Genomic DNA, 23,575 nt, shown 5'->3' with positions numbered 1-23,575 from the left:
TTTCATCCCACACAATATACTACAAGGTTAAGAAAACTTAGTAAACATAATTAATTATTATAAGCTTAATACTAGCTTTCCAAAGAGCATAGTATCAACAAAGTCAATCTAGCTTAACGATTCCTACCTTGGCAGCAGTGGTTGCTGAGTTGACGTTGATGTCGCACGTCGCTCCGCCGTAGCAATATATTGTTGTGACAAGGTCTCGCATTTCCAGCACAGAGCAGATCTCGGTAATAGAGGGAACGTTTTCTCTTCGTCGAGAACATTGCTGATTCAGTGCTGACTCAGCAAATTGAGCGTAGGCAGCGCCGAATGTTTTTGGAAACTTCTCTTGCACTCTAGAAATGGTTTAAAAAATCCTTTCAAACCGAATGAAAACTTTCAATGGCTGTTCAGCATTTTGTACGTACACAATTACCCTTCCTGAAAGTTTCGGCTTGGTAGTGTTAAAGCAAGTAAAAGTGTTCAAAAATTAAGCCAGACCACAAAAAATTAAAATTCAAACCACTGTTGTATGTACACTGTACAGTAACATGACTGTTGTTTTAATGCAGTTGTAGCTGAAGCCTGTATGACACATTTTACGACTGATACGATTGAATTTGTTTACGTTTGCAAAATGTTGGAAATCATTTTTTAGGATTAGGTCCCTCTAGTTAACCTACCTTTTCAAATGGGTTTTCAGGTAAATAAGCACCGGCCTTGATGGATGGTACGCGGAACACATACAGGAAAGCAAGTGCCAATAATGAGGACACGCAGTGGTATGCTGCTGTTGACTCATTTGAGCATCTGTAGTCAGCTGAATGGTATAAACTGCTGTTTGTTTGATAAGCTGAAGGTAAAGTTCGTCTTGAAACAAGCTGGATTCATGACACACTTTCAGAAAATCCTGAAACAACATAATTTACAAAGCTTTATAGTCTGCCAGCCTTGCACTACAGCAAAATAACAATAATGATAAGAAACATACCATGAGATTTGGTGGTTTAAGTTTGAAAAAATAAAAAAGACGTCATAATAAATTCTATGGGTGAAGTAAGTGATTTGGATTCGATAGATTGTGGCCTTGGAATTGTTTCAATTTTGTTCTTTCACTTGCAAGATCTACAGATCCCTGGTTTTACTTTTTATTAAAATAATAAAACACAAAAGAACAGGAACGAAAATCACAGAAGAACAGAAAACGTAATATCGACGTCAAGTGATCTCATGCGGTCTTCTACGACCAACCTGAAGAACCTTTGCTTCTTCTTCCACCGACTCAAACGTTTCATCTTCCATTGAAAGCAGCATCTGAAAAATCCTCACCGCTTCATCACGGAGAGTAACTCGGTCTCCCGTAGAAGAAATCTGTTATGACAAAACAATGACAAAATCAAAGGAAATAATTTCGCCCCAACCGCAAAGAGAGCGCGATTTGTCATGAGCTGGTTGGCGCCCTGGTGGATAGTTTCAGAAATTAATCTTTCAGTTTGGTGAAATGGCAAACATATAAAATTAGAAACTATAATCTCATGCCGTGTAGCAAAGATGGAAAGATGTTGCATATTTTGGCTGCTGTAACTGTAGCAAGCACAACTTTAAGTCGATACATTTTATAGTTTAAGTTGCAAGTCTACAGACTAAACAGTGTGAAATGGTGTTGATAACAATTAAAGACTTTAACGCTTTAAATTCAAGGTATTTATGAAGCTTACTTGAGCAAAAATGTAAGTTTGGTGCTCTGCTTTTGAACAATATGCACTTGTCCTCAAAACTACACTTTCACTTACTAACGCATGTGTTAAAAAGTTATCAATGTTCTAATTCCCACTCACTTGTTGGTAAGGCAGAGGTAGCAGCGGAGACCTCAGTGGTTCGTTAGTTTGTCTAAGTATGGGGTTCTTCTTGTAGATTAAATCGATTTCCTTTTCAGATTCAGCGTTCTAGGATATAGAGTTAACACAAGGTGAAGTAATGCACAGTGATGTTGCTTTACAAGCGAATTAACACAAATGCAGTTAATTTAAACAACAAATAGGCTACCAATATGCGACTGTATGTTGGACAAATAACACGCGTTTACCAACATTAGCACTACAAAAGCCTTTAGGCAGGCTATGGAAGGGGTTTATACCACGCAACCATCTAGGACCTACAGTAGGTCCAATTGTTACATAGAATTGCCCAAAGTTAGCAGGAATAAATAATGTAATTTTTAACACTGACTTAAACCTTTCAAGAAAGCAACAACAAAGCAAAACGTTATTTTGTTGTCTATGCTAACATCTGTTGTAAACATCTGGCAACGTTAAAGCAACACAAAAAGAAAAGCTTTTTTGGCAAGATAAATAATTATGAGGCAACCTTAAGTTTTTCCAACAGCGTTTTTGTCTTCGTCATAATCGGTTGCTGAGAATCGATCATCGCCTGGATCTCGCTGCTCCAAAGATTAGCTTCCTCTTCCACTTCTGTGCTGAGGATGAGCGAGTGTTTTCTTCCACAGACCACGATCTGCCACAATCCTGTTTGCCTCTGTGTCGTAACAGAAGAAACTAACTCAAACCACTTAGTTAATTAATTTAATTTAAACTTAGGATTCTATTGGTTGGACATTTTAAAAATAATGAATTTATGCTGGATGAAAATATTAAAATAAAAATCTTTGAATTCTTTTGACAATAATTATTAACACAAAGATAATGTTCTATCACTGGTTCTCCTGAGAATTGCTTATTTTACTTCTTCTTTTGAGCTTCTTTTAAGTAACATTTTTTTACATTTACACTCTAATCGGTTCACTTGGACTATTTTCAATGAAGAAAAATTTACATATTTTGCACAAAGTTATTTAGAAGATGTTTGAAAAATTTTGTTTTGAAAACTTCTGTAGTAGGTTAAAGTAGTCCTCTACTACACTACTACATGCCAACGTTAGTCTAGGCTTACTCACGTAGATAGCATCGTCTGGTGACGACACAAGGCACAAACTGTTAAGACCCATCGTGCCTAGCTTCTGTGCCGAACGATCGTTGTTCTTGTAATATTCTATTGCGTTCTGTTTCAAGACAAACCATCGCCTCTGGTGACTCGCTTTCTGCCGTTCATAAATCGTTTTCATCAGCCAACCTTGTTGTATGGAAGTCGTGCGGACTTGCTGCGAAAATGTTGTATAAAATTCGTATTATTCAAAGCTTAAACTTTGGTATTTAATGAAGAGAAGATCAAAAACATTGTAAACAGAAATTTCAGAGGTTTATAGCACTTTTAATTGTCCACAGCGTTGGACAATTTTGCTCAAGCAACGAACAAATTACATTCACAAAAATACGATCAGGCGTCACGAACATGATAGTTGATCGTGCAATTCTTTTTGGAATGAAAGTATGAGATATCAGTTGCAATATTGAAAAGTTCATAACGTTTCAAAACAACCCAGTTCTCTAAAACAGCAACTATATGTGAGCAATATATCACGGAATTGAAATAGAAGCAGATGGTATAGCCTACCAACTATAGTTCGATTAGTACCAAAAATGAGACAAAATTATCGTCAATATAATCTTCAGACGCAGCTCATAGTCATAAAAGTTAATGAAGAAAATAAAAACCGTTACTTCAGATGAAGAGCTGGTCCCTTCTTTGCTCTCCTTCAGGAGAGTAATCCAATGATGCATTTCCTCTTGAGTATCACTTGCCATGGAGTAAACCCTTTGGGATGTGGAGATGGAGAATGTATTTGATCTTCCTAATGCAAAGGTTGGATTTTTGTTTCGCTTATTTATGATTTTCTGACGTTGTAATAGACCGTTTGTTTGCAAATTGTTACAGTTTGTGTATACAGTATTTTCTGCAGGTAAGTTTTTCGATTCTCGCCACAATTTCATGTAATGTTTGTGTAAATGCAACATCGCTTAAGTTAGCTGCAGCAAACAATCCAAATAGATAAACACTAAGAGGAGGTCTCAAAAAACATGTATTTTTAAGGCCCAAATGAAAAGCCTGATTCTGTAGTCTTTAGAAACACTGAAGCTTGTTTGATGTTTTAATAATACCTGATAGAGTAGTTGCATTGACTTCAATTATAGACTGTCCCTCAAATGTGCCCAATGCATTGTTGGGGTTGGCAAACTCGCTTTCCATACATGCTCTTTCTTTTTCGGTGCTAGATAGCATTTTCATCAGGATGCTTCCAAAAAAGACTTAAATTAGAGACTTGCACGATCAACATTGTAAAAGCACGAGTGTTTTAAAAGCAATTTCTTATTTTAGCTTTTGAACAAATTAAGAACAATTTTGCAAACATCACACAAAATCAACCGTGTGGAAAAGTTGTGCTTTTGGAAAAATAGACAAACGTTTGTGTACCTGTACCACTCGTTCGCTTCTTCAGCACTTTCCGCTGCAAGTTGGTGCACTTTTGTTGACGTCATTATGATGTCAATGCCGTTTTCTTTCTCTGTCACATCGGTGACGTCGCTGATGCAGCACAGCTCAATGGTTCCTTTGTGCTTCGCATTTTCATCATCGCTTTCGTAGAACTTCAAGTCTTGACTCCTTAGACTGAACCACCTATGGCAATGCTTGAAGTTTAAGAAAAGGAATTGCTTCTTTGAAGCAAAAATACTGACATTGCAGTGATAAACGCGGCTCTGACAGAAGGCTACTTCAGTGTTGCATTCATGGTGCCAGAAATAGTGAATTTTTTACTCAATAACCAAAGAATCATTTATTGAGACTACTTATACACAGCTCATAAATCACTCAATGATAGCCTGATTGACCTTAATTACAATAATCAAATCACTCAATGGCCTTCGACTAGTCAAATGCTCCACATGATTGTTCCATATATTTTAGCTAATCTTAAACAAAAATAGTATGACGGGTATAGGCTATGGGCCGCTAATTCTCAAATATTTGAGAAGTACGTAGTAGTAGTAGTTCAGTTTTAATCCAGTGATGTCCCCGTTACGTAGAGTGGCCGGATTCACCCCAAGTGCCGCAATCGCCTTCACACCTTGCCTCCACATCGATCCGTCTAACGCGTCTTCTCTTGTTAAGCCCACCTTTCTGCTCTTCTCCTAAACTTGTTTGTTAAATCAATTTCAAAAATCGCAAACACAAGATTTCAAAAAAAAAAGATTATCATACAACTTTAATTTATCAAATCATCGTTGCAGTAGTGTTTTGTTGATTTTCAGAGTAATTAGACTGCAACCTGAAGAATTATGAAATTCCTGTATAAACTATTGCAGTGCAACATGAAAATATCTAAAGATAACATTACTGGATGAGTCAAGAAATGAGTGTAATATTTATAAAATTTGTGATTTCTTTTTGAGTTATTATTTCTGCAGGGATAATTGGTTTAAATTTATCAACAACGAATAGTTTTGATCAGCTATTGTTTTTAGTATCCTGATTTTGCCTACACCTGATTGATAAGTTGACAATAGATCACTTTAGAAATTTCGATAATTCGTGCGCTTGTTTCAAATTTTAGTACCAGCTTGCCTAAAAATCATTAGCTAATTTTTAAGTTACTTGACAGCTTTTTGTATGCAAATATGCAGAAAATTTGGTGACACTTTTTACACACCCTACTCTGAGAACCAAAATCGCGTCCCGATACGTTCTTGATTTCCCTGGCTAATAATTATGAATAAGGTTACGATCTGTTATTCCAGTCAACCACAAACTTTTTCTGCCAGAGCTTCCGTCCGATCGTGCCTCTCAACGTGCCCTTGCCGCTGTCAGCTTTTTTAAAGAGCCATCCGCTCTTCAGAGAGTCTTGCTTGCTTCGAAAGAACATAAACGTGCTATTGCTGAGCACGCACCATCTCTTCTTCCACTGTTGCATCAGGCCACTCTAAATAGAGAAATAAAGATTGAAAATGTGTTTTTTTTGTACAATTGACAAACATAAAGAGTTGATTAGTGGTACAAAACTTTAAAATTGCGAGTAGAATGTCGCTCATAGCTCGAAGCTGCAAGTTTTCGTCTGACTCTCTTCAGGAGCGATCGCTGAAATATCTTCCGCCCCGTTAGTGATCACGCGCCCGACTCAAGATCAAGCGACGTTGGTTCGGCTTTGAGAGTGTGCCCTTACGCAACGCATTTCAGGACTGCTCCCCATTCAGCGGCACCAAGTGGATGGAATAATTGCCAGACAACAACAATTCAACAACTTGCGGAAATTTCACTTTGTCAGTCTCGGTGACCGGCCCTGCGTCAGTGGTTTAAAACCTTCACAAGTAGCCTACGCAAGACTGCCAGGATTAAGCTATCAAAGAAGCGAGTATAAAGACCAAACCACTTAAATAGATCTAAATGAGGTGAAGTACTTATAGTAAAAGAAAAACAAAATGTAAACAAAACATTTATGTAAGCATCAATTTAAAATAGAATTTTTATGCGTGCTGATAATATCGGAGTTTGCTTTATTTGTTTGTTTTACGTATTTTTCAAATTTTCTTCTTTACATGTGTTAGCTGAAGATGCTCTTACTATAGCTAAATAGATTCTTAATAAATTACACTAAGAGGTTAGATTGTTGTGCAAATGCCAGCATTTGACAAATGCAAAATAGCAGTACCACATTTACAATAAATTAGTTACATAGATACATTCACATTTTAAATAAAACATTTACATTTCGTTTTTCTTCTACTATATTAAATACGTCACCACATTTAAGTTTAATTTATTCTGACAATAGCTCCTGATGAGAGTCATACAAAAACCTGCAGGTTGGAGCAATGAGCAACATTCTACTCGCAATTGACAAACGTATAAAGCTTAATCACATTGGTATATAAGAGGATTATATCATTTGCATCGTTGTCATATATCTTGCTTGTTGCGACCATTGAAACCGCAGCGATTTCAAAGAGATACTGTGTTTCCATAGTAGACGGTAAGGGATTATTGACAGTACATTTTTTTTATTATTATTTGATGACTACAGGTAACCTACAAGATTATAGCTAACCTTGCACAAGAGGATGTAACTTTCCACGTGAGGCATAAATCAAGAAATAATGATTAGAGACTTTTTCAAATTATAAATGTTTGACCACCGTCTTCTGTTCTATCAACGAATAAAATCAATCCGATCACCTCAAAATTACGGTGAGCCAAACGGGAATTCTCTTTTGTTCTACTGACCAGAAACGATCCAACAAACTGTATTTAGTTTTATCAGCACTTTACTTTCATGTCTAGATACGAATGAAAATAGACGTCTGGATTCCATCTCTCCCCAGGATCCAACGTGTCACTCATGTCATCGTCATCAAACGTAGAGTCAGTGAAGTAAGATTCTGATGAGACAGAAAATGAAGCGGAATAATTGTCCAATCACAATTAAAAGTGAAAACATAAAAATCTTGAAATGCTGGTGTGGCTGTTGATATCTCACATAATATTTAGCTCAATGTGTTATGAATAGCATGCTTTAGAACTGGATATTAAAATCGTCATTCTCTTTGCACAAAACTTTGAATTGAGTAAATTTTTTGACTACAAGGCCGATTGAGTGTAGAACGTTTGCGTGACGCACAAAAAACGGTTCGACACCGCTCCTGGGCATTTAACTGAGTCTCGGGAAAGCACACAATGACATGCCGGAATAATAGAAGCAGCTGACTCGATAACTACATGCCCTTTCACTGCTTAAAGCCACCTGCGTGTTGCATTGCTTTAGTAATTCGCGGTGGAGCATGCTGTATGTTGTCGCGATATGGGCAAAATCAAACATGATTTATATTATCTGATGGCCGCCCCGATAGCTCAGTTGATTAGCGCGTGACTTTGTAAACGAAGAAGCTTCAAGATCAAGCGCGGTGGTTCGACTCTCGGGGTGTGCGCTTGAGCAAGGCATTTTAAAAACTGCTCTCGATTCAGCAGCAACTAGTGGGTGGAATAGCTCACAGACTATCACACGTCAACAATAAAAAATTTCACTTATCAATCTCGGTGATCGGGCTTGCATCGGTGGTAAGCCTCTACAAGTATGCGAAACCGCCAGGATTCAGTTCTGAAAGAAGCTTTCCTACTTCGAGGATAAAGATTTAATCAATTACTAAATAAAGTAATGAAGAATTCAATCCTTTCTCACCATCTTCCATGTCAGACAGAGACAGAGCTGCACCAGCATCTTGCACTTCCAGCAACTGATCATCGTTCTCCCCATAATTCTGGAAGTTAAAAGTCATTAGGCCTATACGTAATATTCTGACCAGCGTTAGAAATATGCTGTATTGCCTTTTTAGTTCACTCAAGCTATTTTATATCCTTGCAGTATTTAAAATCTGTTGGATGAGGATTAGATAAGCCATTTCGACTAGTTTTGAGTTGAGCTAAAAAATCAGAACTATTTGGACGTAGAACCTATAACTTTTCGGCAAGCAACATTAAAATTTCTCAAAGTTATCACATATTAAGTACAATAATATATTCTCACATCCATTGTTGTAGCATGGTCAGGAGATTGTTGGTACGGATTCTCAACCATTGTGTCCATTTGCCCTTCTGAATCGTTGAAACCTAGATCCTAAAAAACATTATTTGCAAATGTATGGCATTTAAATGTTATTCTAGTGTTATCAAATGTTGTTTGAAGGCTTAACTTTGTACGTTTAGATTTAGATTACCTGCAAAATTTCTGTGTTCTTGTTTTGCTCAGCCTTTCCATAATCTTCAAAAACTGGTTCTTCTTGGAATCCAAGTTCTTCGATGAACAGACTTTGTCTCTGAAGATGCAAAGTAAGCTATTACTGAGCCTCGCCGACTCACCATCCTGTACATGTGACTCAGAGTTTCAGACTCTACACCACATTATTATCAGTGTCCAATGAACACACCATTGGCTACTGTGCCTGGATCTAACAACGTGACCTGCGGCGGACTCAAATGTAAGAAGAAGAAGCTATTAGGCCTACGTTCACTTAACAAATGAAGAATTATGTCTCTTTGGCTTTATCCAGAAATTGGCAATTGATCCATGTATATTTGTTGCCTATCCTCCCTCTCTTTAATGTCACCATATCATGATAGATGAGATTGAAAAAGGCTTTTTTGACTGAAGTCTTTTATTTAACTTTAACATTTTATCAAGTCGAGCTTGAATGTAACAAAACTGATTTTGCATGGTGCACATTTGTTCTCTTTTGTATTTCGAACAACGTTTTTCATCTATCCTATGCTATGAACCTTTACTTTTAGCTTTGGTAACGTGGCACAAAGTTTTGAATCGTACTTTCAATCAAGTGCTTAGCATTTTGCAAAATGTTTTGACTGAATGGCAACAAAAGTAAATAAACATATCAGAGTTACAAAAATGTGAAGTCACTGAAAAATGTTTGTCAAATTTTAATTCATTACTTGCATCCAAACTCACCGTCTCCGACGCGACGCTAGCTAGAGCTTCACTCCTCCTACGCAAATTTGCAATCTCATGCTCTAGCCGCATGATCTTTTCCATCTCTTCTTGATCTAGGTCACCAGCTTGCTCGTTGTTTGTAAGAGAGTGATTTTTTCTGACCACGGCATACGAGTCATCTATCTCTGCTTGATCTATGGCTGCATCCAAGTGAGCAAGCGCGGAAGACTAATAAAAGCAGCATGATAATTATAACAGTGCACGTTCTTACTTAACCCTCTTTGAACTAACGGATAGATGGTTTCTGTCCATGCCTCAAACTTTGATAGATTAAACAAAAACTGCTTGCTAAGCTTTGTATTGATTGAAGATATGTATTGCTCTCAGTTTTTCACGAAGCAGAAAGTACAGCGGAGTATGGAAGTGCAGCAGTACAGCGACACAAAAGGCACAACTGCACAGATAAGCAATGCTGTTTTTTGTATTCTCCTCGCTTATCACCGTTTCTTACAAACTATTTAATATTTGTAGTTCAATTTACTTGGTTTAAAAACGCAAGGAAGCCTGTCATAACATGATATAGAAACCATTTGTCCTTTTTTGTGCTATTTTGTAGCGACAGCTGCAGCTAACTTACTGTTCAAAACTGATGCTTGTGAGAACAACCACATGAAGATGCTTACTTTCCTAATGTAAGTTTGGGTAAGAAATTTATTATAAGGTCCTGCGTATAAGAAATGTAATTCTTAGAAACCAGGCTAGAATGCAACGTTTGTCATATCAAGCTACAGTATAGTATACAGTATATGTTTGGAGTTTAAATTTCTAAGAGAAAAGACTAACCTGAGATGCTATTGAGGAGGATGTCGATTCGCGGATTTTGGAAGGAAATTCTTCTGGGGTGCTTTGATGAAGAGAAGTAATTGGTTCAGATTGAGCAACCTCACGAGCCAGCTGTAAAAACATGCCAAAGTGAGAGGCAAGGTCAACACTATAAGATCACTAACTGATTGGCCTGGAATACTCGTACATGGATATACAACTAACAAAATATTTTGAACATTCCTTTGACGTCATTCATGATAGCGGACATCAGAAATGGCTTTTTGTGCGCCACCCTGTGGCTGGTGGTTATAAGCAAATGGTTGCGTATATTGCGACTCACACTACACGGGAGTGATAACAACGAAACAGCAATATGTTTGTGCTTAAGAACCTTAACAGAGCAAGAAACTTCTTCTACACTGAGCTAGTGTTCATGTCTGTAGATGATTGCCTTGTTTAGAAGAGACCCATCAGGAGTAACATTGCATTCCTGAAAAACTGAAGTAGGTTAACAAGTCTCACCCTTTCCCTTTCTTTTCTTTCTATTTCCGCTTCCTGTCTCGCCTTTTCCAGTTCTTTTTTTTCTCGAGCTTTGCGCTCACGTTCAAGTCGGGCCTGCCAACAACCACCAATAACCTTTCATGACAGTTAGCGTTGGATTCACCTCCAAATTATTGTCCGATAAAAAAATCGACCAATTAGCCACATTAACGAGCGCTTTAACTATTTCCACGTGGACCGACAGTAATTTGCTGATTCAAGTCATTGCGCTATAACTAGTTTAGCTTGTGTTTGCATAGTGTTAAGTCTACATGAGGATGTTTGTCGTATTTTACATAAAAATATACGAAAAAGCTTCTATCATGATAAGTAGGCTATCTTTATCATGAGATGTCTACTCTACCTGCTCTTCTCTCTGCTTCCTTTCCCTTTCCATTTGTTCTTTCAGAGCCTTCAACTGACGATGTTTCTCCAGTAAAACCTTCAAGAAAGTTGGGAAACAAAACATACCTCAAGATACTTTCAATTATAAAAAGGATACGGAAATCAACAAAAATCATTTATTGTGGTTTTGTAAGTAGCTTATGGTGCACAGCATTTGCAATAAACTAACAAATTTATTACTCAGCCAATTATGCCTCACATGCAGCAGATATAAATTTTTGCGGATAAAGTAGGCTACTTTATTGATGCATCAAATGAAATAAAACCTTTTAAAAAGGAGATTTAGCCTACTTGCAAATGCTCGCCTAGAAATAATATACAAGAAATTATTATAAAGCGCAATTTGAAATGCTAAGCCTTATTGTTTGAGTTCAGAACAAAATATTATGATGATAACAGTTGCAATATCAAATCTCGGAATACAAAATATTTTAATTATTTTTGATGTAACAAGGAAGAAGGAATGAAGCGTAGTTCCATCTTCAAAATTCGCGACATGTTGCGATTTTCTATACCAAGTCTGATACAACATTTTTTTCTTCTTTAGAATTTACCTTGAACATTTTTCTAGCAAGAAATCCTCGAATGTATTTCTGAATGGTGATGATCGCTTCTCGCCTCTTCCTTTCTTTTCGACGCTTTTCTCCCAAAAGATCGTTAAAAATAGCTCTTGCTCTTCTTCCCCGCTCAAACCGCTGAAACGTGATGATGGCTTTCCGAATCCGTCGGTATCGAGTCCTAGCAAGAAATCCCTGGACCACAATGAAAGAATTAAAACATATCAATAAAAAATTATTTGAAGATCATTTTTAATGAGAGCCTAACTCATTCCTAAGATTCGTTGTGGGTTAAAAGACAAAGAAAACAATTTTATATATACAAAAAGTACACACATACCACACACTTATCGTAAAAAACTGCTAACCTATATTATTTTCCACTAGATCACTTTCATGTATTCTACTTACTCTAATAAACCGCTGAGCGTGTATTGAAATAGACTTGATCCTGAGGAAGTACTTTCGTTTCCAGCACGCTTTGACAACTGATTGTACGATGACAGCTGCTTCAGTTACTTTTTCAACTCTCAGTTTCTCAAGTTTTTGTTCTAACATCTCTTTCAGGAATGCCTGAAAAGTATACTGGTGTTGAAAGTGAGAGCATTCACTTTCAGTTGCTTTTGCAAATGGCTTTCAACAATGCTAGGAATATTTAAGTAATATTTTGTCACTGTTTTTTTATGAATGAGTTTATTTCGGCGCATTGTGTTTTTAAAAACAAATTAAATATCCTTTTCAAACAAAATAAATAATGTAATAAAATAAATAAATCAAAAACAAATTAAATATCCTCTTCTGATTGCAATATCACAAATTACAGTAATAAATGGCATGAGTATAATCATTGCAGACAAGTTATTGACTTGGATGCAAGCTGCTTGATGGATATTCACACCTAACGACGATGATTCGTAGCAGAACATGTTTTAGGGGTATCTCTTGGTAGGCACCATATTGCAAAAACTTTTCCAAGATTCTTGCTAATGACATGAACAACCATGAACCCATGAAATACATGTTGCCATACCACAAGGAGACTATTGTAAACCAGGCGATCTGTCGAGGTTTGATCCTAAGTTGTTGCATATGTAAACGCGATCAGTTTCATAAAACTAGATATAACATTTGCTATTGCGCATCTGACCTTAAATGATGACCATTGAAGCTAACCAAAACAAGACTGAGATCTAATTGTTAAATATTCAAAAATATTTAAGTAGCGCAGTGTATAAAAATTCTACAAGTTTTCCAATCAGGAAGTAGGCTACATTAGATCGATTTCGTCACGTGTTTATACGGCCTCCTGTCGACTCACCAGCTTGATCTCACATATTACATAAAGATCTCACATATTACATAAAGCGCAACTGTTCCCACTTTCAGGCTCTACCTTCGTCTTTCCCAGCTTCCAGAGGACGCCATCGGCGTTTATTTTGCTCAGAATCGCACGCGACACTTCTACAGGGTCTTGGTTCGATGTGAGCGCAATTACACGATACCTGGGAAAACAACTGAGTTGTTATGATTCAAATGGTTCCCTCATATTTTGTTTGGCTTTCTTGTACTGTAAGTATGAATGTTGTTTATAGAACCATTTTGCTTAACACTGATATGAAAAAGCTGAGTTGTGACATATGGACAAATGCTGTAAAACCACAAAATACGATCAAGCATAACTAGTTTTTGGAATCAAGCAATACGCAATCATGTAAAGTAAAAACAAAAGTTGGTATTTGCATTCAGGTTATCTGCTTTAGGTGTAAGTGATCAGATCAGCATACAGATCTGGACATACAGGCAAATGTTAAAAATTTCATGGAAACAAAAGATCACTAACGATGAAGTACTCTCCAAATTCAATTCAAGCAAAATGCTCTTACAAACAGTCAAAAGAAGAAAATTGAAGTATTTCGGACACACAATAAGGCAAAATTCATTACAAAGATCATTAATAGAAGGGAAGATAAACGGTAAAAGAAGTAAAGGCAGACCAAGAATGATTTGGACAACAAACATCACAAAATGGACAAAATTAAGTTATGAATGTGCAGTACGCACAGCTCATGGTCGAGAACAATGGCGCATTGTATCCAACCCTCCATACGAGGAAGGAACAAAATGATGATGATGATCAGCGCAATTTAAAAAAACAATATAAGAAAAACTTGTTTCTGGAAGGCTACATAACCTAGTTAGCAAGCGTCTAAAAAAGTATACAAAACACTGTATTACTTGTGTCGTTATTATTGGCTTGCTTACAAATTACTCTCAAAAAGAGCAGTTATTTTCTTGTCAAGATGATCGTCCAGCTGCAGCCAAAAAATGACTGATCAACCAACAAAACTAACGCATATGAACCACAAATAACAACCAATCGAAACGGAAAGTTGGAACAGCAAAAGCTTTTTTTTTTATAAACCTGCTGACGAAGTCTGAATAGATTCTGCGAACAGGGAAACCAGCTTTTCTGACTCTCACTGTCTCCAGCATTCCGGAGTATCGAAGCTGGTTAAGAACGACTCCGGCATTGAAATCTTCTGGTACCTAAGCAAGTTGCTAAGTTAATTATGATAACTCTTAAAATGTAGGCAAAGAAACGAAACATATCGAAACAAGTATTAACAAGATCTGAAGAACAAAAATGACCAATTGATCAATAGACCTGCAAGACCTGCAAAAAAGTAGAATCTGTACTGAATGACCAAAATTTAGGAAGTGAGTAATATTACTTTTGACCTCTTGTGTAGATACAACGGACTGCACATATTTTCAACTTTATAATTTCCTGCCATCTGAAATATTTATCTTTTCAAACCGAAGGTTTAATTCAGTCTTTTTGGCATAAATGATGCAATGAAAATTTATACAGAAATAAGCCATTTCAAAGCAAAATAGAAACGCCTATACTGTGTGCTGGCCAGATGATAAGAGTAAAACCATCGAGAGGATGAGGCTTCGTCTTGTCAAGACATTGCGTGAAGGTGGAAATTATTCTCTTGATTTCTCTACAACCAAGAGGACACTTAGGTTGAATGAATTCGCCAACAGTTTACTTTGCTACTCACCTTTTTCATATTTGGTTTAATGCATCGGACAAAAAATGGATTCGCTGAAGATAGCCTCTCCATGAGAGAGTGCAGAGATTTCTGCAAAAAATATAGTTTTATAAACTGCAATTACATCAAACAATTGCGGCAATATAGCAAATCAATACAACTTAGTCTATAGCAGGGGTTCTTAAACTTTTTCAGCCGCGCCCCCTTTCACGTGCCATACAAACTTGCGCCCCACCAAACTACAAAATTAGCAAACATTAAAGTGTAATGACTACAGGAATTTATATTTAGCTTTCATCAATGTGAGGGATCTGTAATTGTTTTTCGGAAACCGAAAGTTTAATTCGAGGCTTTGTAGCTGATAATGCACACTTCAGATCGGCTTCACAATCAATAAGTTTGTTTCGATGTTTTGTTTTTATGTTTAAAATTGTAGAAAAGCCACTTTCGCACAGATAAGGACGAAAACGGAAGGACGAAAACGAAAGAAGTGTGCGTATCGCCACGCTACCCACTCCCTTGTATATGTGCAAATATTTAACCCAAAAATCAGTTAGTGGCATTGCTTCATAATCGTCTTTTGCAGTGGAGTTACACTTTATTTCCAAGAATTCCTCTTGCAAACCGTCGGGAAGAATGTCCTCGTTAGCACGAAAGGGATTTCTTGTCATCTTCCATTCTGGAAGGTCGGTGCCACCCAAGTCTGAAAAATAGCGTTCGAATTCTTGTTTCAAAAGCTGAAGGTGAGCCTCCACTTCAGCCTTAAGCTCACCTTCCAGTTCAAGTTGCTTTTTGTCAAGTGCAGTATCTAGGTTGGTAAATGAAGCTGCATTTCCTATTTGTATTCGGCGGTGCCACAACCCCAGCTTTGCCACAAATGCTCGAATGGAATCATAGCTATTAATCTGGTTAGTATTTCTGCCCTGCAAGAGCGGATTTAAGTTATTGAGGGCCTCGAAAATGTCCACGAGGTATGCCAACTCCAACTGAAACTTCTCTGATGAAAATGGGCAGAAGGAGATCTTGCTTCCCATGAGCTTCCAAAAATAGCATCAGTTCATCTCTCATTTCATACACGAGGGCTAACTGATTACCTTTCGATAACCAACGAACAGATGTATGAAAGAGGAGAGTCTTATGGTTCGAATCCATATCCTTGCACAGCTTGGTAAACAGTCTCGTACTGACGGCACTGGTTTTGACGAAGTTGACGGCTCGTATGATTACCGTAAGCTTATCTTTCATTGCAGCTGGTAGAGTCCTAGAGGCCAGAGCCTCACGGTGAATCACGCAGTAAGATCCAATGGCATTGGGACTTTTTTGCTTTATCCTGGCAATAAATCCACTTAGTCACATGCGTTTAGTCACATAGTTTGACATCTCTCGCGCCCCCCTTGTGAACCTTTCGCGCCCCCCAAGGGGGGCGCGCCCCCCAGTTTAAGAACCGCTGGTCTATAGAATGAGATAGTTTTCACTTTACAGGCAGGTGTAATACTCATTATTTGATGTTATTTATGCTTCTGTTTTCTTCGCAATTAGGTTTGTTGTGCAGCCAGCAAACATGTTGGTATTTCCTGACTATTTAATTTAGACAAAATACAAAGAAACACGAATCAATGGTTTGATTTTCACGGCAAGATTGAGCCTGTTGGCATAAGACAAAAAGAAACCATAACCATCCGAGCACTTACTGTAGAAAAGTAACTATACTAAGGGTAATGTTTGTATGTAAATTTATTAAGTTTTGCCAACTGTATGTTTTCAAAGTACCTTGAACTGCCCACTAGCAGTCGGTGCTTGTTTGCTCCGACCTTTTCCGGAAGCTTCCGAATTTCCGCGAATTTTTTCGAACATGTCATATATGAGATCACAGCTGCAAAGTTTGAGACGATAAAATAAATAAACAATGCAGAGAGTTTAATTCAAGAAAGATCTTTGAATCAGTTATCTCAAAGTTATTGTACCTATGTTCATAGGATTACAAAAATTACACAGTCTACAATTGTAACAAACTCCGCATAATTTAACAACTTACCTTGAATCCTTCAATAAACCAAGCAAATCATCTCCAAATGTGTCGCGATTCTTCTCCAGAAAACCGTTGATGTTGTAAAGTACCTAAAGAAATGGTAAAACAGTTTTATGAAAACAGTCTGTGCTAAACAACCCAGGTGAGGTGTGATGAATGTTGCCTAGATGGACAACTATTTTTAGCTCTGATGTGTCAATCATTTTGATGATTTCAATGGTTTGTTCGGGGAATGCGAGCGCTTCAAGAACTAGTTATCATTGCAATAGGCTACACAACTCCTTTGACAAGAAACAACCATCTTACTCCAGCACAAAACGCAAAGCTTGCGTGAGGAATAATAACTTGTTGACAGTTAGTTTTGAAAGCAATTCTTGTCCGCTAGAATACCACTCGGTTTATAAAATATAAGATTCAGGTCTGGATTGATGTCGAACAAACGCTTTCTGATTGTTTTTAACGTGAAGTAAAGGTATAGAAATTTAAATAATAAAAAGTTGTGAACAAAATCTTTTAGTCATTTTTCCATATTCATTCCTCGATATATTGCCATTCTTTTATCATATACTCACCTCACCCGCGTAGTGCTTAATGCCAAACTGTGAGCCAGTGACACGAGGTTTCACATAAAATGGATTTTTCTGGATAAAAGTTCTTTTGGTTAAAACACACGTCACACATCATTAAGAAGTAGAAGCAATGAATGAATTTATGTGAAAAAATAAAACGAATAAATAAGGACAAATCAAATTATTGTGCAAAATAAGTTGGCTGCAAGAAAACCTTTTCTGAATCCAAAATATGTACGAAAGATGTAATTTCTTTCTCAAATAAAAACAACATTGCGACTGTAAGAACATAGTTAGTGAGGTACACACTGGTGATTTGTTACCTTGCTTTCGTAAAATAACTCTCTCCAGTTTTAAGTAGTTGATCAACTCTAATGTTTAATAAAAACGTTATAGATAAAACGGAAATTAGTATAAAGCGGAAATTCGTAAACACGTATAGATAAAACGTATAGATACACGTATAGAAAAACACGTATAGATAAAGCGGAAATCCTTTGCATCGATTAAAATATCTATGAGATTGCAATATAAGTCAATTGTATTCTAATAATATATTGGTCTTAAAATAATCTTCATTTTCTTGCCGCGTGCTGATTGTGAAGCTTCTGCAGCAACGAATTGTCTGTTCCTTTGGGAAATCTGCTTTCCTCGTTTATCAAAGATATTAGGCCCAAGTTCTTTTCGACAAGATCCAAACATTCGCTATTGTCAGACCATTCGACTTCGCACCAATCTATACCCTCCCTACAATGCATCAAGATAAAATAAAACAACCTATTGCACGAGATTTTTTGTTGTTGTAATATTTGCATCAATAGCCTATAGTGGTGCATATTAAAACAGAGTATTTTGGGAACAATAAGCCATGATTTTTTTCTCCCTCCACATAGGCCTAGCCCAAATATAAACAAATTCATTTTCTTTAAAAACATAATTGTTTTTTTTTAAATATATAAGAAGACCAGTGGTGCAACATGCATGGTGTGTTGCAAACAGATCTTACGCCATGGATGATTATATAATGCAATTGAAATACATGTTCACTAACCTGTCATATTCAATCTGTTCCAAGCTGAAAATATGCCGGTTGAAGAATTCTTGTAATTTTTCGTTGGCGAAATTAATGCAAAATTGTTCAAATCTGTTCACCTGAAACCAAAAGCATGAGAGAATCATCGAATCGGATTGATTCCGTTAGAAATTTCCATTTTTGTATTAATTTGCCCAACTGAGAATCGAAATGGTTTTATAATAGATTTTATAATGAATTTGTAATTAACTACAGTATAGAAAAGAATTCAACTCTACGAATTTGAATATTTATTACTTTTAAATTACTGATGATGTTCGCCCTTCGTTTCCGAAGAAGGCCAATGAGACTGAGATCAAGCTTCTTTTTTCTTTTTTTTAGTGTTGACTTTGGTCAGTGTAGGCTACATGAGTGCGGAGATGGCTGATGAGGCCTATCTATGCGGTGAAACTTCTGCTGCAGGATGGACATTGGAAGGATGGTTGGCTAGGGCCAGGGTTGTTTGGGTTGTTTAAGGCTCGGGCCTTGCGATGTTCTCGTTTTCTGACAGCAGATAGCGTACGGTGTTTCTCAGCTGATTCTGCACCTTTATAAACAAGACTGCGCCATGTTGGTCGTTCTGCGGCTTTTTAAATTACTACGCTACTTTTAAATTACAACGCTTTTTGCCCAAATAGATGGAAATCTGGATTACTTCTATGTCTTTTATCTCGTGCCCGTTTGGTTTGTTCGACAGATTTATTGTTCCACAATGAAACTAATAAGTTGAAAAATATGCTACATTTAAATGGATACCGTCATATTTTTTCGATAAAGTATTGAAAACTTTGTTGGATAAAAAACCGAAAGATATACCCGAAGAAGACGATTTTAGCAACTTTTTTGATATACCATTCTTGGGAAAACATTCGGTAAAATTTTGAAAAAATCTAGCTAAAATTGTTACAAAGAAATTCGATTGTGACATTTACCCTGTACATAGAACGTTCAAAGTAGGCAGATATTTCCAACTTAAGTCACCTTCGCCCTTTGCTCTATGTTCTAATGTTGTGTATAAATTCAGTTGTTTGCGTGATGCAAGCCTGACATACATCGGTATGTCAACAAGACATTTATCGACTAGAGCTGGGGAACACTTGAATTTGAATTCCATACAAAAAAGTGCCATTAAAGATCACATTTTCTCGTGTACAGTATGCAAAAACAACGTTTCTATAAAAAAATTTGAGATCATGTCCAGAGGCAGGTCTGAGTACCAAACTAAAATCTTAGAAGCCTTGTACATAAAACGCAACAATCCACCTTTGAACAGACAATTGTATGCTTGCGGCTCATTGTCACAGTTTCTTTCTATCTCTTACCAGGAAAGAGACTTGGAAAGGTTCAATGACGTAGTTTAATGGGATATTACCGAAAGGCAGTCAATTAAATGTCGAATATTTCTACTGGTGAAATGATAGTGAAAATTCTTGAAGGACTTTAACGAACGGCTTCTCAAATAACTCTAATTTCGAACACAATTTATATCAGCACCAATTCTCATTTACTTGTATTTAATTACGTCAAATCTCAATCACCAATAGTCTCTGCACCTATTACCAACCCACAACTCATAACACAACTCTCATAATCAAATCATAATCAACTCATAACAATAATCCGGCAATTCACACTACTATTTATAGAAGGTTGCCGGTCCAGCAACCTCGAAAAGATTAAGTAATATTATATCATAAAGACTCATTGTCCTGTCACGTTGCACCAAACTTAAACAAGCAAGTTTAAGAAGTTTCTAGATTGTCACGTAGGAGTAGAAGGTTCTAGAAAACACGTTACATAATAAAGATTTCGCAATCACAGATCTACTGATAAACATCCTTATGACGTCATGACAAACTTCACTCGGCAATTGTCAAAAACAACAGAACATTCCAGATTTGTTCTGAATGTTCTGGAAATACATTACATAATAGAGATCTCGCAATCAAAGGTTACTAGAAGACAATAACCGATGATAACCTATAGCATAAAAATTTTACAATCAAAACAGCACGCTCGATTAAGATACAAAGCAGCCCGTCGCGAGACCTCGCACATTGATTGTGACACTCATCTTTCTTGCTTTCTGTATTTTAAAATTATTTTTTCGCACCTTGCCTTTCTACCACATCATGTGATCTGTTCAACACCTTTTGATGCAGTTACCTTTGATTCTCGCAGAGCCTATATCGTTGAGTTTGAGCTAGTCAGAAGTACTATGCAGTTTTTATTTTTTCCTTTTTATAGTTATAATAACCGTTGTATTTTATTCAGATGTAGTAAAAATTGTATATATGTTATTCCTGAAGAGGACATCGTGTGATGTCGAAAACGTTCGATATTTGATTGTTGCGTAGTTTTGTGTTTTTTGTAAATATACAATAATCTTTAATATGTTAAACTTGATAACGTTGCTCGGCTTCGTATGCCTATGTTTCAACAAGACAAACTCTCTACTGAATATGAATATTTATTGTTTTTAAAAATTTACGATTTTCGTCTTGAGTGATGTGGAAATGAACTCAACCGGAATGCGCACTGCAAAAGTACGCAATCCTTTCCTTTGTGTCAAAAAACAAAGTTTCATACACTTGCTTAAATTTTACAACATTTACCTCAAAATTTTCAAAACCAAATATATCCAGAATTCCAATGAAATGAAAGTTATCAGGACCCTTGATCCTTTGATTTATTTTCGCGATGATCCAACGGAACAGCTGGGAATATAGAGCCATTGAAATTGAATCCCGGGATCCACATGCCTGAAATAAATAAGAATAAATTTTCAAGATAATTGTGTCATAAATCAATGGCATTTTCTGTTATCACCACAAAAAGATGGTTCAATCAAATATCCGCATATTTGTTTGGTCATATCATGGCTTCATCACGATGATAGAATGTTTTGCTTAGAAGAAACACACGGGAGAATGAAAAAACAACACATTGCCAATGCCAAGACTTAGTAGTGTAATCAGAAAATGCCAGTTCGACGCAAAGCTGTTTAACATTTAAAGAATTGTGTTGAAAACAAATTAGTCACAGCATCGAACAATTAGTGACTTTGTACAAGACACAGTCAGAAAAAGCGTTCTACTGTAGATACCGCAGCTATTCTGTTGTAAGAAAGGTAGTTTGAAAATAAGGACGATGTACACAGCCTTATCTTGACCAAGCTACGTTAGTTCGTCTACTTTTTTGTAAATGCAAATTATCGCAATAGTACAAAACCCAACCCTTTCTTAAAACTGTATAAAAATACTTGTTGATTTAGCCAGATAGCAACCCTGCAATTTCCAATCTTACTTGTTCAATGCTTTGAGGGGATGTGATGTACTCCCCCCTCAATTTCATCGTTTTTTCTTTCATCACCGCTTCCAGTCTTTCACAATCAAGTCCAAGAAGTCGTGAGCTTCGTTCCACAACTAAAGGTCAAGAATCAGAGTGGCTTACACAGTGTTGAATAGTATTATTCTTGACAAATATTAATGTTATTGGCTTAAAAACACAAATTATATTCACAAAGTATTTATCATAATAGAACATAACCACGCATTTATAGGTTATTAGGCAATTAAAAACTAAATATTACGCTATTCGGGTGACATATCCCAACAATTTAATAAGTGTTTGAAGCATATCTATGTGTTTTGTTTGTTGAACTCTGCGTTCTGCTTTATATCATCTTAGACGGTACTACGACAGTTTATCGAACGACAGTTTATGGAACGACAGTCAATCGAAACGACAGTTTATTGAACAACAATTAATCGAAACGACTGTTTATCGAAACAACTGTTCACCGAACGACAATTAATCGAACGACAGTTAATCAAAGACCTAACCCTAAACCTATCCCTAAACCTAACCCTTGAGTATTCCATTGCATATGTGCATTAAAATTTTAGATAAAATTTGTTTCGGGAGATTTGTCGTTCGATAAACTGTCGTTTCGATAAACAGTCGGTTCGATGAGCTGTCGTTTCGATGAATTGTCGTTAAATAAAAATAAACTGTCGTTCGATTAACTGTCGTTCGATAAATTGTTTTTCCATAAATTGTCGCGTCACGATCTTAGACAGAGTAGTGGTAACACACCGGACAGCAAATACTGTAGATAGGTAACAAGTGACTTTTTGTGACCCTATTCACAAAACATTCTAAAGAAAAGTAGAAAATCTCATGTTAACACGGGCCTACAAAAATGGTGAGTACCGCCTCTCACATGTAGGCTATAAAAGCCCCATAATCCTATGGTGTAGCTAATGCAAGAAAGCTACACTAAAAGTAAAAGAAAATCGGTGAAATAGATAGTTAATAGTGTACCCTAGTCCTATAGCTTTACAACTCAAGAAGCTAAAACCAACAAATCGTAGATATGCTATGCATATCTAAAGTCGAATGTGAAAAAAGTTAAGCTATGGACATCGGCTGTTTCGCCAGTTGGGTCGAAACATCGATAGTTAGTATTTACATGTCACAGGGAAAGTGAAGAAATGGTGGTAATACTCAATCAACCAATTGAAAAAACTCGATGTGTTTGTTAAACCAGCAAACTTTTTATACCAATTGTTTATAGATTGTTTCATTTAAAGTTTTGCATGAAAATGTTAATAAATTGGTAACATTTGTCATTGTTGATTAGTATTTTGAGTTAGTACACACCTCTGATGTCAAAAGTATTACCGAAATAAAAACAATAAAATAGTTGTCGTGAAAATAACGTTTCTTTTCATGATTGATACTAAGCCAAGATCAACTAGATTTTAGCTGAATCTTTTGTATCAATGCCATAGAAACGTTTTACTTTTTACAAATCTTACAACCAAAGTGCTTTTTCAAGCAAAACAAACCTGATAAACAACGTGGTGGTATGAGGAGTCGGTCTAATATTTATAGAAAAAAAAAACATGTTACACTATCAATATTTCTTTTTCAAGGCATTAACATTTTGCACAGTTTAAGTTCGACCCCTATTTAAGGTAAAAACGAAATGGGCATGATTAGATGCAGGGGTGGGTAACTAAAGAAGTAGGGATTATCATATCTCTCACAGAAGCTCCTCTATCGACAATTGCTGTCTATTTTTTTACGTGGAACGTCACATAGATGGAAAAACAACTGTTCTGGTCCTATTGCTGTAAACTCG

General features: G+C 36.5%; 1 protein-coding gene across 1 annotated transcript in view; it reads right to left on the bottom strand.

Annotated features, from left to right (window-relative positions):
• Window positions 1–23,575, bottom strand: part of LOC145772429 (unconventional myosin-X-like) — a 40,381-nt gene that overhangs the window by 5,427 nt on the left and 11,379 nt on the right. The window contains exons 11-41 of the mRNA XM_082584307.1: window positions 23,280–23,312; window positions 21,733–21,851; window positions 21,042–21,188; window positions 18,406–18,506; window positions 17,942–18,101; window positions 17,358–17,426; window positions 16,792–16,874; window positions 16,527–16,629; window positions 14,766–14,846; window positions 14,120–14,244; window positions 13,091–13,199; window positions 12,109–12,270; window positions 11,695–11,892; window positions 11,100–11,177; window positions 10,718–10,810; window positions 10,214–10,324; window positions 9,389–9,598; window positions 8,643–8,741; window positions 8,453–8,542; window positions 8,108–8,186; window positions 7,201–7,310; window positions 5,688–5,857; window positions 4,354–4,557; window positions 4,041–4,174; window positions 3,603–3,733; window positions 2,939–3,142; window positions 2,353–2,520; window positions 1,824–1,931; window positions 1,237–1,356; window positions 669–895; window positions 128–341 (exon numbers count right to left, since the gene is read on the bottom strand). Of these exons, the coding sequence (XP_082440433.1) occupies window positions 128–341; window positions 669–895; window positions 1,237–1,356; window positions 1,824–1,931; window positions 2,353–2,520; window positions 2,939–3,142; window positions 3,603–3,733; window positions 4,041–4,174; window positions 4,354–4,557; window positions 5,688–5,857; window positions 7,201–7,310; window positions 8,108–8,186; window positions 8,453–8,542; window positions 8,643–8,741; window positions 9,389–9,598; window positions 10,214–10,324; window positions 10,718–10,810; window positions 11,100–11,177; window positions 11,695–11,892; window positions 12,109–12,270; window positions 13,091–13,199; window positions 14,120–14,244; window positions 14,766–14,846; window positions 16,527–16,629; window positions 16,792–16,874; window positions 17,358–17,426; window positions 17,942–18,101; window positions 18,406–18,506; window positions 21,042–21,188; window positions 21,733–21,851; window positions 23,280–23,312 (4,040 nt within the window). The remainder of the gene's footprint in view (window positions 1–127; window positions 342–668; window positions 896–1,236; window positions 1,357–1,823; window positions 1,932–2,352; window positions 2,521–2,938; window positions 3,143–3,602; window positions 3,734–4,040; window positions 4,175–4,353; window positions 4,558–5,687; window positions 5,858–7,200; window positions 7,311–8,107; window positions 8,187–8,452; window positions 8,543–8,642; window positions 8,742–9,388; window positions 9,599–10,213; window positions 10,325–10,717; window positions 10,811–11,099; window positions 11,178–11,694; window positions 11,893–12,108; window positions 12,271–13,090; window positions 13,200–14,119; window positions 14,245–14,765; window positions 14,847–16,526; window positions 16,630–16,791; window positions 16,875–17,357; window positions 17,427–17,941; window positions 18,102–18,405; window positions 18,507–21,041; window positions 21,189–21,732; window positions 21,852–23,279; window positions 23,313–23,575) is intronic.

This window comes from Aplidium turbinatum, chromosome 6 (assembly GCF_918807975.1).
Source record: "Aplidium turbinatum chromosome 6, kaAplTurb1.1, whole genome shotgun sequence".
NCBI classification, from domain to species: Eukaryota; Metazoa; Chordata; class Ascidiacea; order Aplousobranchia; family Polyclinidae; genus Aplidium; species Aplidium turbinatum.
Note: the sequence above shows the minus strand (reverse complement) of the source record. Positions and strands in the feature narration are given on the sequence as shown.